This window comes from Theropithecus gelada, chromosome 7a, assembly GCF_003255815.1.
Source record: "Theropithecus gelada isolate Dixy chromosome 7a, Tgel_1.0, whole genome shotgun sequence".
In the NCBI taxonomy this organism is placed as follows: Eukaryota; Metazoa; Chordata; class Mammalia; order Primates; family Cercopithecidae; genus Theropithecus; species Theropithecus gelada.
The window spans coordinates 34105879-34118302 of NC_037674.1; the positions used below are offsets into that span (position 1 = coordinate 34105879).

General features: G+C 40.0%; 1 protein-coding gene across 2 annotated transcripts in view; it reads left to right on the forward strand.

Annotated features, from left to right (window-relative positions):
• MINDY2 (MINDY lysine 48 deubiquitinase 2) overlaps nucleotides 1–12424 on the forward strand; it is an 83398-nt gene that overhangs the window by 20796 nt on the left and 50178 nt on the right. For both annotated transcript variants that reach the window (XM_025390473.1, XM_025390474.1), the window contains exon 3: nucleotides 10148–10212. In XM_025390473.1, coding sequence (XP_025246258.1) covers nucleotides 10148–10212 — 65 coding nt within the window. The remainder of the gene's footprint in view (nucleotides 1–10147; nucleotides 10213–12424) is intronic.

The following is a 12424-nucleotide window of genomic DNA, read 5'->3' on the forward strand; positions in this document are numbered from 1 at the left end:
CTGCACTCTACCCTGGGCAACAGGGCAAGACCCTATCTCAAAATTGTGTGTGTGTGTATGTGTTTGTGTGTGTGTGTGTGTGTAATGTGACCAAGGAAATGAATTTTTAATTTTATATAATGTAAATTAAATTTAATAGCCACATATTGCTACTGGCTACTGTATTAGACAGTACAAGTCTAGCCTGTAAATATGTATTTACAGACAACATATATAAACAGTAGTTAGATTGGGTGAGATCATTAAGGGATGGAATGTAGTAGATTGACGAGAAAAGGTCAGTAGACTGAGTCCAAGATATGCCAGTGATTAGAAGATGGGGAAGGAGAAAGAGCCAGCATGCTCAGCCAGGTAGAAGAAAAATAGGAGGCTGTGATTTCCTAGAATCCTAATGAAGAAATGTTTCAAGGAAGAGTGAGAGATGAGCTGAATCAAATGCTGCTAATAGCTCAAACAGGAGGAAGACTAAAAATTGACTGTTTAGCCATAAGGAGGTCATTGGTAACCTTGATGAGAGTATGGGATGAAAACCTGACTGGAAACAAGAGAAAACTGGAAACCCTCACACCTAGCCAGTAGAAATGTAAAATAATACAGCCACTTTGAAAAGCAGTTTGGCAATTCTTTAAAAAGTTAAAGAGAATTACCGTATGACTATGAAATATCATTCCTAGGTATTTACCCAAGAGAAGTGAAAACATATGTCCGTACAACTTGTATAAAAATGTTCGGGCTAGGTGCTGTGGCTTACGCCTGTAATCCCAGCATTTTGGGAGGCCAAGGCGGGTGGATCACAATGTCAAGAGTTTGAGACCAGCCTGGCCAAGGTGGTAAAACCCCATCTCTACTAAGAACATAAAAATTAGCCAGGCGTGGTGGCACGTGCCTATAATTCCAGCTACTCAGGAGGCCAAAGCAGAAGAATCGCTTGAACCCAAGAGGTGGAAGTTGCAGTGATCTGAGATCATGCCATTGCATTCCAGCCTAGGCAACAGAGCAAGACTCTGTCTCAGGGAAAAAAAAAAAAAATATGTTCAAAGCAGTATTATTCCTAGTAGTCAAAAAATGGAAACAACTGAAATGTCTATCAACTGATGAGCAGATAAACAAATGTAAATTTGTACAATGGAATATTATTCAGCCATAAAAAGGTATGAAGTATGAATACATGCTATAACATGGATGAACCCTAAAACATTTAAGTGAAAGAGGCAAAGTCACAAAAGAGTGTATGATTCCCTTTATATGAAACATCCATTAGTCAGGCTGGTGGTACATGCCTATGGTCCCAGCTGCTTGGGAGGCTGAGGTGGAATGATCACTTGAACCCGGGAGTTTGATACTGCAATGAGCTATGACCATACCACTGCATTCCAGCCTGGGTAAGAGAGCAAGAACCTTATCTCTAAAAAATGAAAATTTAAAAAAACTTGAATAGGCAAATTTATAGAGACAGAAAGTAGTTTAGTGGTTGCTTAGGGTTGGGAAAGAGATCGGGTGAAATGGGGGTTGACTGCTAATGGGTACAGGGTTTCTTTTAGGGAGGACCAAAATGGGACTGGCACAGTGGCTCACACCTGTAATCCCAGCACTTTGGGTGGTTGAGGTGGGTGGTTCACTTGAGCTCAGGAGTTCAAGACCAGCCTGGGCAACGTGGCGAAACCCCATCTCTACTAAAAATACAAAGAATTAGCCGGGTGTGGTGGCGCATGCCTGTAGTCCTAGCTACTTGCGAGGCTGAGGCAGAAGAATCGCTTGAACCCAGCAGTCAGAGGTTGTAGTGAGCAGAGATAACACCACTGTACTCCAGCCTGGGCGACAGTGAGACTCTGTCTCAATCAATCAATCAGTCAATAATAAAATTAGATCATGATGATAGTTTCATAATCCTGTGAATATACTACAAAAAATAATTGAATTGTACATTTTAAGTGGGTAGGTTGTATGGGATGTGGATTATACCTCAAAGCCATTTTATAAAAGAGAAAACTAGAGAAAAGGAGCTGCAGAAAGTACTTTATACAAATAGAAAATCTAGCCTTAGATAGTTCATCCATGGTAATAGGAGGAAAGACAGAACGTATTACAAATAGGTGCAGGTAAGTGGGTGGATGTGGTTGTAGCTAGTCTCTTAAGTGCTTCTATTTTCTCAATGAAATAGGAAACAAAGTCATCAGTTGGGAGTGAGGATGAGGGAGGAGTTGTTAAAAGTAAGAGGGAAGGTATAAAATAATTGCCTAGAGAAATGGGAGAGTGAATGGATTAGAGAGCTGTGGTAGGATTTTGGGATGTTACCTTTGGGGTTAGTGAAACCAGCCAGGATGGTGTTATGTTTTCTCAGTCATGTTCAGCTGCACGAGTCCAGGTCTGAATGATGGGAGGCCAGGATTTAACCAGAGCTGAATTTTTGCCTGATGAGTGTGTTGACGAAAGAATCTAGGGTATGTTGCTCTACATGTTGCCGGTGGTGGGGCCAGGGTTGTGCGGTGGGGGATGAGGGGAGTAGTCTAAGGTATGAAGGTGTGTATAGAGAGTGATTATAATCATGGGCCATAGAATTTAAGCTGCGTAAAGAGGAAATGATGTAAGTGTGTGGAAGGAAAATGTAATGAGATTAATGGATTGTAAGTCTTGATTCCTGATACAGCTGAGGAATTTTTGGTAATAATGAAATGTATTACCATGGGAAATGAGTTTCTGAGATAAAGTAGAATAAAAGGTTTTTCTGGGGGGGGGGGGGGTGTGTGTGTTTTAAGCATAACATATTTTCGTTGGAGAAGAGGTCAAGGAACAGAGAGGCAGGGTGTTGGAAGAGACATCCCCATGCTTATTGAAATTACCAAAAATTATGGGATTTGTGTTGGAGAAAGGAGCTAAGAATAAAGGGTATTGGCCTGGAGGTCAGTAGATAACTGCAACAAGGTGGGTAGATAATGGGTAGAATTATCTGAGTTTTAAAACTGAGGAATTTAGGGAGGAAGAGGAGAGAGAATAACCTCAAAGGTAACACCCCAAAATCATACCACAGCTCTCTAATCCATTCACTCTCTCATTTCTCTAGGCAGTTATTTTATACCTTCCCTCTTACTTTCAACAACAAGTGGGTACCTATTCCACTTTGAGGCTCACTGGTAAAAGAAGTATGAGAGAGAACAGAACTATCACTTAAGAGAACTGCATTGTCATCAAGACAGAGCCAGATACTCAGATAGTAAGGTGAAGGGAACATTCAGAGAAGTTGAATATCTAGGGAATTTGCTAATGGAAGACTATGAGTTCCAGAAAACACTGAAATTTGAGATAAGAATTTAGAAGTCATCAGTATAAAAATGGTATTTAAATCTGTGGAAGTTGATAAGATAATAGAGAGAGAAAAGAAGAGGGTCCAGGAATCTCCCCTGAAGTTTCCCAGCGTGTAGAGATTAGGTGGAGCAGTGTTTCAACTTTCTTTTCATTATTGCCATTCTGAGGAGCCTTTATAGACACTTTTGTCCTAATGGCTCACTTCAGGACATTTTAATGTAAATATATTGTATGTATTTTTTGGTTTTGGTTTTGTTTTTCTTGAGATGGAGTCTCGCTCTGTTGCCCGGGCTGGAGTGCAGTGGCCGGATCTCAGCTCATTGCAAGCTCCACCTCCCGGTTCATGCCATTCTCCTGCCTCAGCCTCCCGAGTAGCTGGGACTACAGGCATCTGCCAACAGGCCCAGCTAATTTTTTGTATTTTTAGTAGAGACGGGGTTTCACCGTGTTAGCCAGGATGGTCTCGATCTCCTGACCTCGTGATCCGCCCGCCTCGGCCTCCCAAAGTGCTAGCATTACAGGCTTGAGCCATTTTGTGTGGGTCTATTGTATGGGGTTTTTTTGTACTGTGGCCCTTTGAAGGCTATAAGCCATTATACTATCTAAGTTTTTTTTTTTTTTTTTTTGCCACCCACCCTCCTGCACCAAGAACCAGTTTTTGCTCCTTTAGGTGCAACATCACCTCTGCTAAAATGAATGAAGTAGAGGACAGAGAAATAGTGAAGAAGTAGCTGGTAGTAAGATAGGAGAAAAGCCAGGAGAGAGTGGTATAATGAAGCCCAGAGAAGGTGAAGATTATTAGAAGAAAGGAGAAAGGGTATTGAATACTGGAGAATACTCCCGTTATGACTTGGCAGTGTGAAGGTTATTGTGACCTTCATCAAACCGTGTCACTGCAGTGATGAGATGGAAATGGAGTGGTGAGTTGAAGAGTGTCTGGGAGGTAAGGAAGTGGAGCCTCAAGGGCAGAAAACTTTTGAGAAGTTTGGGTATAAATGGGTATGGGAAGTGGGTAAGGAGTAGAAAAGGCTTAAAGGAGAACATGTGACTTGTATTGGGCTTTGAAGGATAGTTAGAATCTATGCTGTTGTAAAGAATAAGAAAGGTTGTTTGAGGGCTAGGTGGAAACTATCTTAAGCTCAAGTTAGAGGTGGAAATATGTAAGGCATATTGAAGGAACAGTGTATGAGTCTAATTTGACTATACTTGGTAAATCTGCATGTTATATAGTTAAAGAAATAGAGATAAGTAGATTGTGGCAAGAGAGTCTTGTGAGCCAGGCAGGAAGTTTGAATTTACTGTAATAGGATGCTTAATCTATTTTAGTTTCCTAAATGGCATAATAAAAAGTTAAATGTAGTTTTATTTTGTTTTGTTTTTTGAAACTGGTTCTCTGTTGCCCAAGCTGGAGTGCAGTGGCATGATCTTGCTCACTGCAACTTCTGCCTCCCAGGTTCAAGCAATTCTCCTGCCTCAGCCTCGCAAGTAGCTGGGATTATGGGTGCCCGCCAGCATGCCTGGCTAATTTTTGTATTTTTAGTAGAGACGGGGTTTCCCGGTGTTGGCTGGGCTCGTCTTGAATTCCTGGCTTCAAGTGATCCACCTGCCTTGGCCTCCTAAAGTGCTAGGATTATAGGCATTAGCCACCGCACCTGGCCATTTATATATAACTATATATAATTTAAGTAATGAGTTACATGTATTTCTGACCCTGTTTCCTATCCAGCTCTTCCATATCCATCCACTCTCCACCCTCCTTTCCTTGTTCTCAGATGGAATTGTGTAAGGCAGATTGAGTCAAATTGGACTCATTTACTATTCTTTGTTAGGTCATTACCATATATCACCTAAACCTGCACTGAAGAATATAGTAGCCGGTAGGTACATGCGGCTCTCGAGTACTTGAAATGTGGCCAGTGTGAATTGAGATGTTCTGTAAATGTAAAATATACACCGGATTTCAAAGACTTCGTTAAAAAAGAATATCAGTAATTTTAAAATATTGATTGTTGAAATTTTCATATACTAGGTTAAGTAAAATATATTATTAAGATTAATTTTGCCCAGGTGTGATGGTTCATGCCTTTTATCCCAGCACTTCAGGAGACTGAGGCAGGCAGATCACTTGAGCTCAGGAGTTCAAGACCAGCCTGGGCAACATGGCAAAACCCTGTCTTTACAAAGAATTTAAAAATTAGCCATGTGTAATAAAGCTCACCTGTAGTCCCTGCTACTCAGGAGGTTGAGGCAGGAGGATCACTTGAGCCTGGAAGTTCAAGGCTGCCATGAACCATGTTTGTGCCACTATACTCCAGCCTGGGTGACAAAGTGAGACCCTATCTCAAAAAAAAAACCAAAAAAACCCCTAATTTTACCTATTTATTTTGACTTTTATTAATGTGGCTACTAGAAAATTTAAAATTACATTGAGCTCAAATTTGTGGCTTCCATTATATTTCGACTGGACAGTGTTAAACTGTGCTGCCACTCCATAGCTCTTATCTTCATTCTGGCTCTACTTTCTGTGCTATCACAAGTTGATGCCGTTTACCTAACCTCTTCCCTGCTCATTATCACTAGCACTCTACTTGACTTTGTCTGCGTACCTTCTGAGACAAAATGAGCTCTTTTGCCATGAGTTCTGCAAATGAAGAAATACAGTTGTGGTGGCAGAGAACCGATGAGCAGAGCCATAAGTGCAGAAGTACTAATAGTACAAAGGATGAGATTGGTGGAAAAATAAAGCCATCACAAAATTGTAATGCCTCTATTTTACAGATGAGGAAACCAATGTTTAGAGGGTTAATGTGCTGTCTCCCTCTGGGCACTTTCTATGATTTAAAGAATGCTGAAAGCTCATGTACTCAAAAATATATCCCTCTATCATCCCAAAGTGTTTTTGGTGTTTGAAATTTCCTCAACTTGTGTTTTTCTTTCTTTTCTTTTCTTTTCTTTTTTTCCTGAGACTGAGTCTTGCTCTTTTGCCCAGGCTGGAGTACAATGGTGCGATCTTGGCTCACTGCAACCTCCGCCTCCCAGGCTCAAGCAGTTCTCCTGCCTCAGCCACCTAAGCAGCTGGGATTACAGGCGCCCGCCACCACACCCAGCTAATTTTTTTTTTTTTTTTTTTTTTTTTTTAAGTAGAGATGAGGTTTCACCATGTTGGCCAGGCTGGTCTTGAACTGCTGACCTTGTAATCCACCCACCTTGCCCTCTCAAAGTGCTGGGACTACAGGCGTAAGTCACACACCCAGCCCTTTTCTTGCCTTTTTTAATCCAGCAACATTTTTTTCTTTTTTTTGAGATGGAATTTCACTCTTGTCACCCAGGCTAGAGTGCAATGGCCCAATCTTGGCTCATTGCAACCTCCGCCTCCCGGGTTCAAGCGATTATCTCACCTCAGCCTCCCAAGTAGCTGGGATTACAAGCGCCTGCCACCACACCCAGCTAATTTTTGTATTTTTAGTAGAGATGGGGTTTCATCATCTTGGCCAGGCTGGTTTCAAACTCCTGGCCTCAGGTGATCCGCCCGCCTTGGCCTCCAAAAGTGCTGGGATTATAGGCGTGAGCCACCGCGCCCAGCAATCCAGTAAATATTTACTGAGTATGTACTGTGAGCTAGTTATTTGGAGGTGTCAACATGTAGTTAATGTGGCTGCATAAGTGTACTTTAACCACGAAAATGTCAGCATGGTATTTTTCTTGGAAAGAGTAATAAAAGAAATAGTTAACACATCTTGGTGTGTTAAATTTATCTAACTCTTAGCTAGCAAAGCCCTGAGGAAGCAGAACATAGGATAGATAACTTTAATAAGGAAAAAGAAAAATTAGTGGGGAAATAGCTAGACCTGGTGTAGCTAAAGAGGTTTGGGAATCACTGGTGAGAGGACTTAGCTATTAGTGACAGTGTAAAAGTAATATTTTAATGGGATATGGGGGAGAAGTGAACAAGAACGGTGTAGGCAAATAAATTCTGAAGGCTCTGCCTCACCAAAAGTAAACTTTACTCAGGGTCAATCGTGCCAGAACAAATTAATTTTCTAAGCTATTTAGATGTTCTCCTGTTGAGATTGCTCCATTTCTCTGGAGAAAAAAGATGTTTTTTAGTTAAAAAGCAAACACTAGTAGAGGGATTGTAAGAGAAACTAATAATTGCTTTCCTAGTGCCTAGCTGAAGTACCCCAAGGAAATGGGAATTTTGATTGGCAAAGATTAGAAGAGTGGTGAATTTCAATCTGGAAATTTCTGTTACTAGAATATGAGAGCAGAGCCAGACATGGACATGGCTTTTTGGAGGGCTTTGGCATAGAGAAAGAAACACTATAGCCAGGAAGTGTTAGGAAGAGTAATAAAGTAAGGTAGGGGAAGAGATGGCGGGAGAAGGCAGGAAATGAGCAGGAATATGAAACTCAACATAAACTGGAATGTATATTGTGACTTCAGCCATCTGATATTGTTAGTATGATGATAAGACTGGCATAGTATAAAGTAAGGAAAATAATAGAGATGGTGGCATTGTCTGACTTTGAAAAAATTATTTTATCTTTTGAATATAAATACGCTGTAAAGACAGGTCAATGTTGAAGCATTTTAATTTCTCCCAGAGTTGCCTGTATTTCCTTTTTTCCAAATGTTCACCTGGTATAAGCTAGTAAACTTATGCCAAACCGTCTCTTCCATTTTTTTGGCCTAAAGTAGCTGTCAAATTTTGGTTTCTTGTTTTCTGTTTATCTAGAATATCCCATTAGTAGCAAGGTTATATTAATTCTTTCCTTGAAATTTTTTCTGTTTCTGTATACTGATACTTCACAACCTGATTTACCTGCAAACTGTATCATTCTTTGTTCTCTAAATTAGCCTACATATCAGTGTGCTTTTCCTGAAGCATCAATTTCATCCTTCACTTCTCTACTTAATATAGTATAAAGATCCGTGTGATCTTTTACAGTCAGCCAAACTTATCAGCATATTATTGAGGATTTTCTAAAATCTGTTCAAGTTTACTCATTCAACCGTGTTTGCCACTACTTTACAATATAAATCTTTTGTATTAAATCTTCTTATAAGTTGTCCATGTGACATGATCTTTCTTATATGTGTTTTCTCCATTCATTCTTCCCCTCAAAAGATGCTTTTTCTCCCATTGCCTTTCCAAGTTTTGCTCATTTTTCTGCATCCAGTTTAGCTTTATTTATTTATTTTTTTAAACGATTAGCCAGGTGTGGTGGTGCATGCCTGTAGTCCCCGCTACTCAGGAAGCTGAGGTGGGAGGATCACCTGAGCCTAGGGAGGTTAAGGTTGCAGCAAGTTGTGATAACGCCACTGCACTCCAGCCTGGGCAACAGAGTAAGACTCCGTCTCAAAAAAAAAAAAAAGTCTTCTGAAATGTGTAGTCTCAGTTACGTCACTAAGTCTAGATCTCACAAAAAATCAGTTAACTAGTTGTCTGGAAGGGTAGAGACAGATTAAGCAGTTGACAAGATTTTTAAAAAATAAAATTTGTTTTTGTTTTTGAGACAGAGTCTGGCTCCATCACCCAGGCTGGAGTACAATGTCGCGATCTTGGCTCACTGCAACCTCCACTTCCTGGGTTCAAGCAATTCTCCTGCCTCAGCCTCCTGAGTAGTTGGGACTACAGGTGCACAACACCACGCCTGGCTAATTTTTGTATTTTTAGTAGAAACAGGGTTTCACCATATTGGCCAGGCTGGTCTTGAACTCCTAACCTCAAGTGATCCACCCTCCTTGGCCTCCCAAAGCACTGGGATTATAGGCATGAGCCACCATGCCCAGCCCAGTTTAGCTTTTACAGTTCTATAAGAAAAGATAGGCCAGGTACAGTGGCTCATGCCTGTGATCCCAACACTTTGGGATGCTGCAATATGGCGAAACCCCATCTCTTAAAAAAAAAAAAAGAAAAAAAAAATTATATAGGTAGATAATTCAAAGGAAAAAAGTATGTACATACAGTTAATACATAATTTGAAAGATAATACCTAGATTTAAAAGTATTAAAATTGTGATCCATATTTTTAGAAGGTTCTACATATATTAAAAAGTTGCCACTTGTACCAAAAGGTTATACATATATTTAAAAGGTGATACCAAATAAAAACTCATATATAAAAATACCATCTTTTTAAATGCAAAAAAAAAAAATTTTTTTTTGGGACAGAGTCTCACTCAGTTGCCCAGGCTAGAGCACAGTGGCGCGATCTCAGCTCACTGCAACCTCCGCCTCCCAGGTTCAAGCGATTCTCCTGCCTCAGGAGAGGCAAGTAGCTGGGATTACAGGTGCCCGCCACCACGCCCAGCTAATTTTTGTATTTTTAGTAGAGTTGGGGTTTCACCATGTTGGCCAGGCTGAACTCCTGACCTCAGGTGATCCACCCACCTCAGCCTCCCAAAGTGCTGGGATTACAGGCATGAGCCACCCAAACCGGCCAGATGCTAAATTTTTTTTTTTTTTACTTCTCAGGGTTGCAAACATTTAGAAGACTGATAATACCCATTGTTGGTGAGGTAATCAGAAATAGTTATATTGTTGACAGCAATGAAATTTGGTACAACCTTTCGGACCTTTATACATAGTAACGTGGAATGCTGCTGAAATATATTATAAAATGGAAGTAAAAAGTTCAAAAGCACTGTAGTATATACATTGAAAAAATATTTGAGGTGATAGGAAAAGTTAACATTGATTCTCTCTGGGTAGGATTGGTGAGTCAACTTTATATGTTAGCTATAACTACAGTGTTTTAACATTTATAATTAAGATCTATTACTTTTGTAATCAGAAAAAAAAAGTTTTTAAAAGGCAATTTTACAATTCTTTTTTTTACAGGAGATTACATGCTTGATGCAAAGCCAAAAGAAATTTCAGAAATTCAACGTTTAAATTATGAACAGGTAATAAACACAATTTTTGTTAAAGTATATAAAGTATATAATTTTAAAGTTTAAATATATACATTGGTCTCTATTAGTAGCTGGCAGCATTTTTCTATAAAGGATTAGATAGTAAACACTTTAGACTTTGCAGGCCACATGTGGTCAGTCTCTATTACATATTCTTTGTTTTCTTTTTTTATACCTCTTTAAAAATATAAAATCCATTTTTAGCTCACAGCCAGATTTTTTCCTTTTTTTCTTTTTTTTTTCCTTTTTCTTCTCATTTTTTTCCTCAGTATTTTTCCTTTTTTTTTCTCATTCCATGACGGATCAAACCTAGTGTTTTTCTTGAAAAACTGACTTCCAGGTGAATTTGTCATTGATGTATCTTTCCTAGTTTTATTTATATTTTGTAATTAAGTTATGTTCAGGAGAAAGTTGAACAAATGATGTATATGGAATGTCATTAGGACAAGTTTTGCTATTTGATAGTTTCAGTATCCACATTCCTTGACATGTTCTTTAGAGATCCTGTTCTGCATTGTAGGAGGTATCACTAGGTTCAAAATTATTGGTGCTGGAAAAAAGCAAGCGGAGTTTTATTTTCGTCAGTATTCTTCCTTTACTTGGCAAAGACAAGAAGGAACTGGCTTCTTAGAGTGGAAGGAAGTATTAGCCAGGGAAGAAAGAGACATCGTTGGAACCTTCACATTTACTTTCAAAGCAACCTTTTTAACATACTTTCACCAGTATCAAATTTGCAAAAAGAAAGCATAACTCATTTCAGTCTTGCAAAATTTCTTGAATTTAATGTTCAGATAATCTAGTCCTGTAGAATTTGAAAAATCAACAAGTTGGCTGGGCGTGGTGGCTCACACCTGTAATCCCAGCACTTTGGGAGGCCCAGGTGGGCAGTTCACAAGGTCAGAAGATGGAGACCATCCTTGCCAACATGGTGAAACCCCATCTCTACTAAAAATACAAAAAAAATTAGCTGGGCAGGGTGGTGCGCGCCTGTAGTCCCAGCTACTTGTGAGGCTGAGGCCGCAGAATCACTTGAACTCAGAAGGAGGAGGTTGTAGCGAGCTGGAATCCCGCCACTATACTCCAGCCTAGTGACAGAGCGAGACTCTGTCTCATTAAAAAAAAAAAAAAAAAGAAGAAGAATCAACAACTTACGTTGCATCATATCATAAGATACGAAATCTAGGCCAGATGCTGTGGCTCTGTAATCCCAGCACTTTGGGAGGCCAAGGTGGGTGGGTCACTCTCAAGTGTTCGAGACCAGCTGTCCAACATGGCAAAACCCTATCTCTACTAAAAATACAAAAATTGGCTGGGCGTAACAGCGCGTACCTGTAGTCCCGGCTACTCAGGAGGTTGAGGCATGAGAAATGCTTGAACCAGGGAGGCAGAGGTTGCAGTGAGCCGAGATTGCATCACTGTACTCCATCCTGGGCAGCAGAGGGAGATTCTGCCTCAAAAAATAATAATAAGAGGCCGGGGGCGGTGGCTCACGCCTATAATCCCAGCACTTTGGTAGGCCAAGGCAGGCGGATCTCAAGGTCAGGAGATCGAGACCATCCTGGCTAACATGGTGAAACCCCATCTCTACTAAAAAAAGAATACAAAAAATTAGCCGGGCATGGTGGCGGGTGCCTGTAGTCCTAGCTACTCGGAAGGCTGAGGCAGGAGAATGGCGTGAACCCGGGAGGCAGAGCTTGCAGTGAGCCGAGATCACACCACTGCACTCTAGCCTGGGCAACAGAGGGAGACTCCTTTTCAAAAAAAAAAAAAAAAGGAGAAGGAGAAGAAAGGAAATCTACAGCTAAAGCCAAATTTGTATTCTAAGTCATTTAAATTTTATCAGGGGAATTTGTACCTTAAAACAGTGATATTTAAACATTTTTAGCAATAGAAACCTCTTTTCAAATGAAATCTTATCCACCTTCTAGTATATAAAACCAGTACATGATAAGTATAAAGTGGTTCAATTTATATCATGTATTTATGAAATTTATATCATTTCTTACTGAAATCATGAAGCTATTTTGATTAAAAAGTTAAAATTGGGGACTGTGGATGATAGTTGCAGTCTGATATCAACCTCCAAATTCATCTTACTTTCGTTGCCTAATCCTGAGAAAATCTTGATTGAAATGAGAAAATCTTAATTTTCGTGTTTGCAGGCACCAGGCATGGTAGCTCATGCCTGTAATCCCAGCACTTT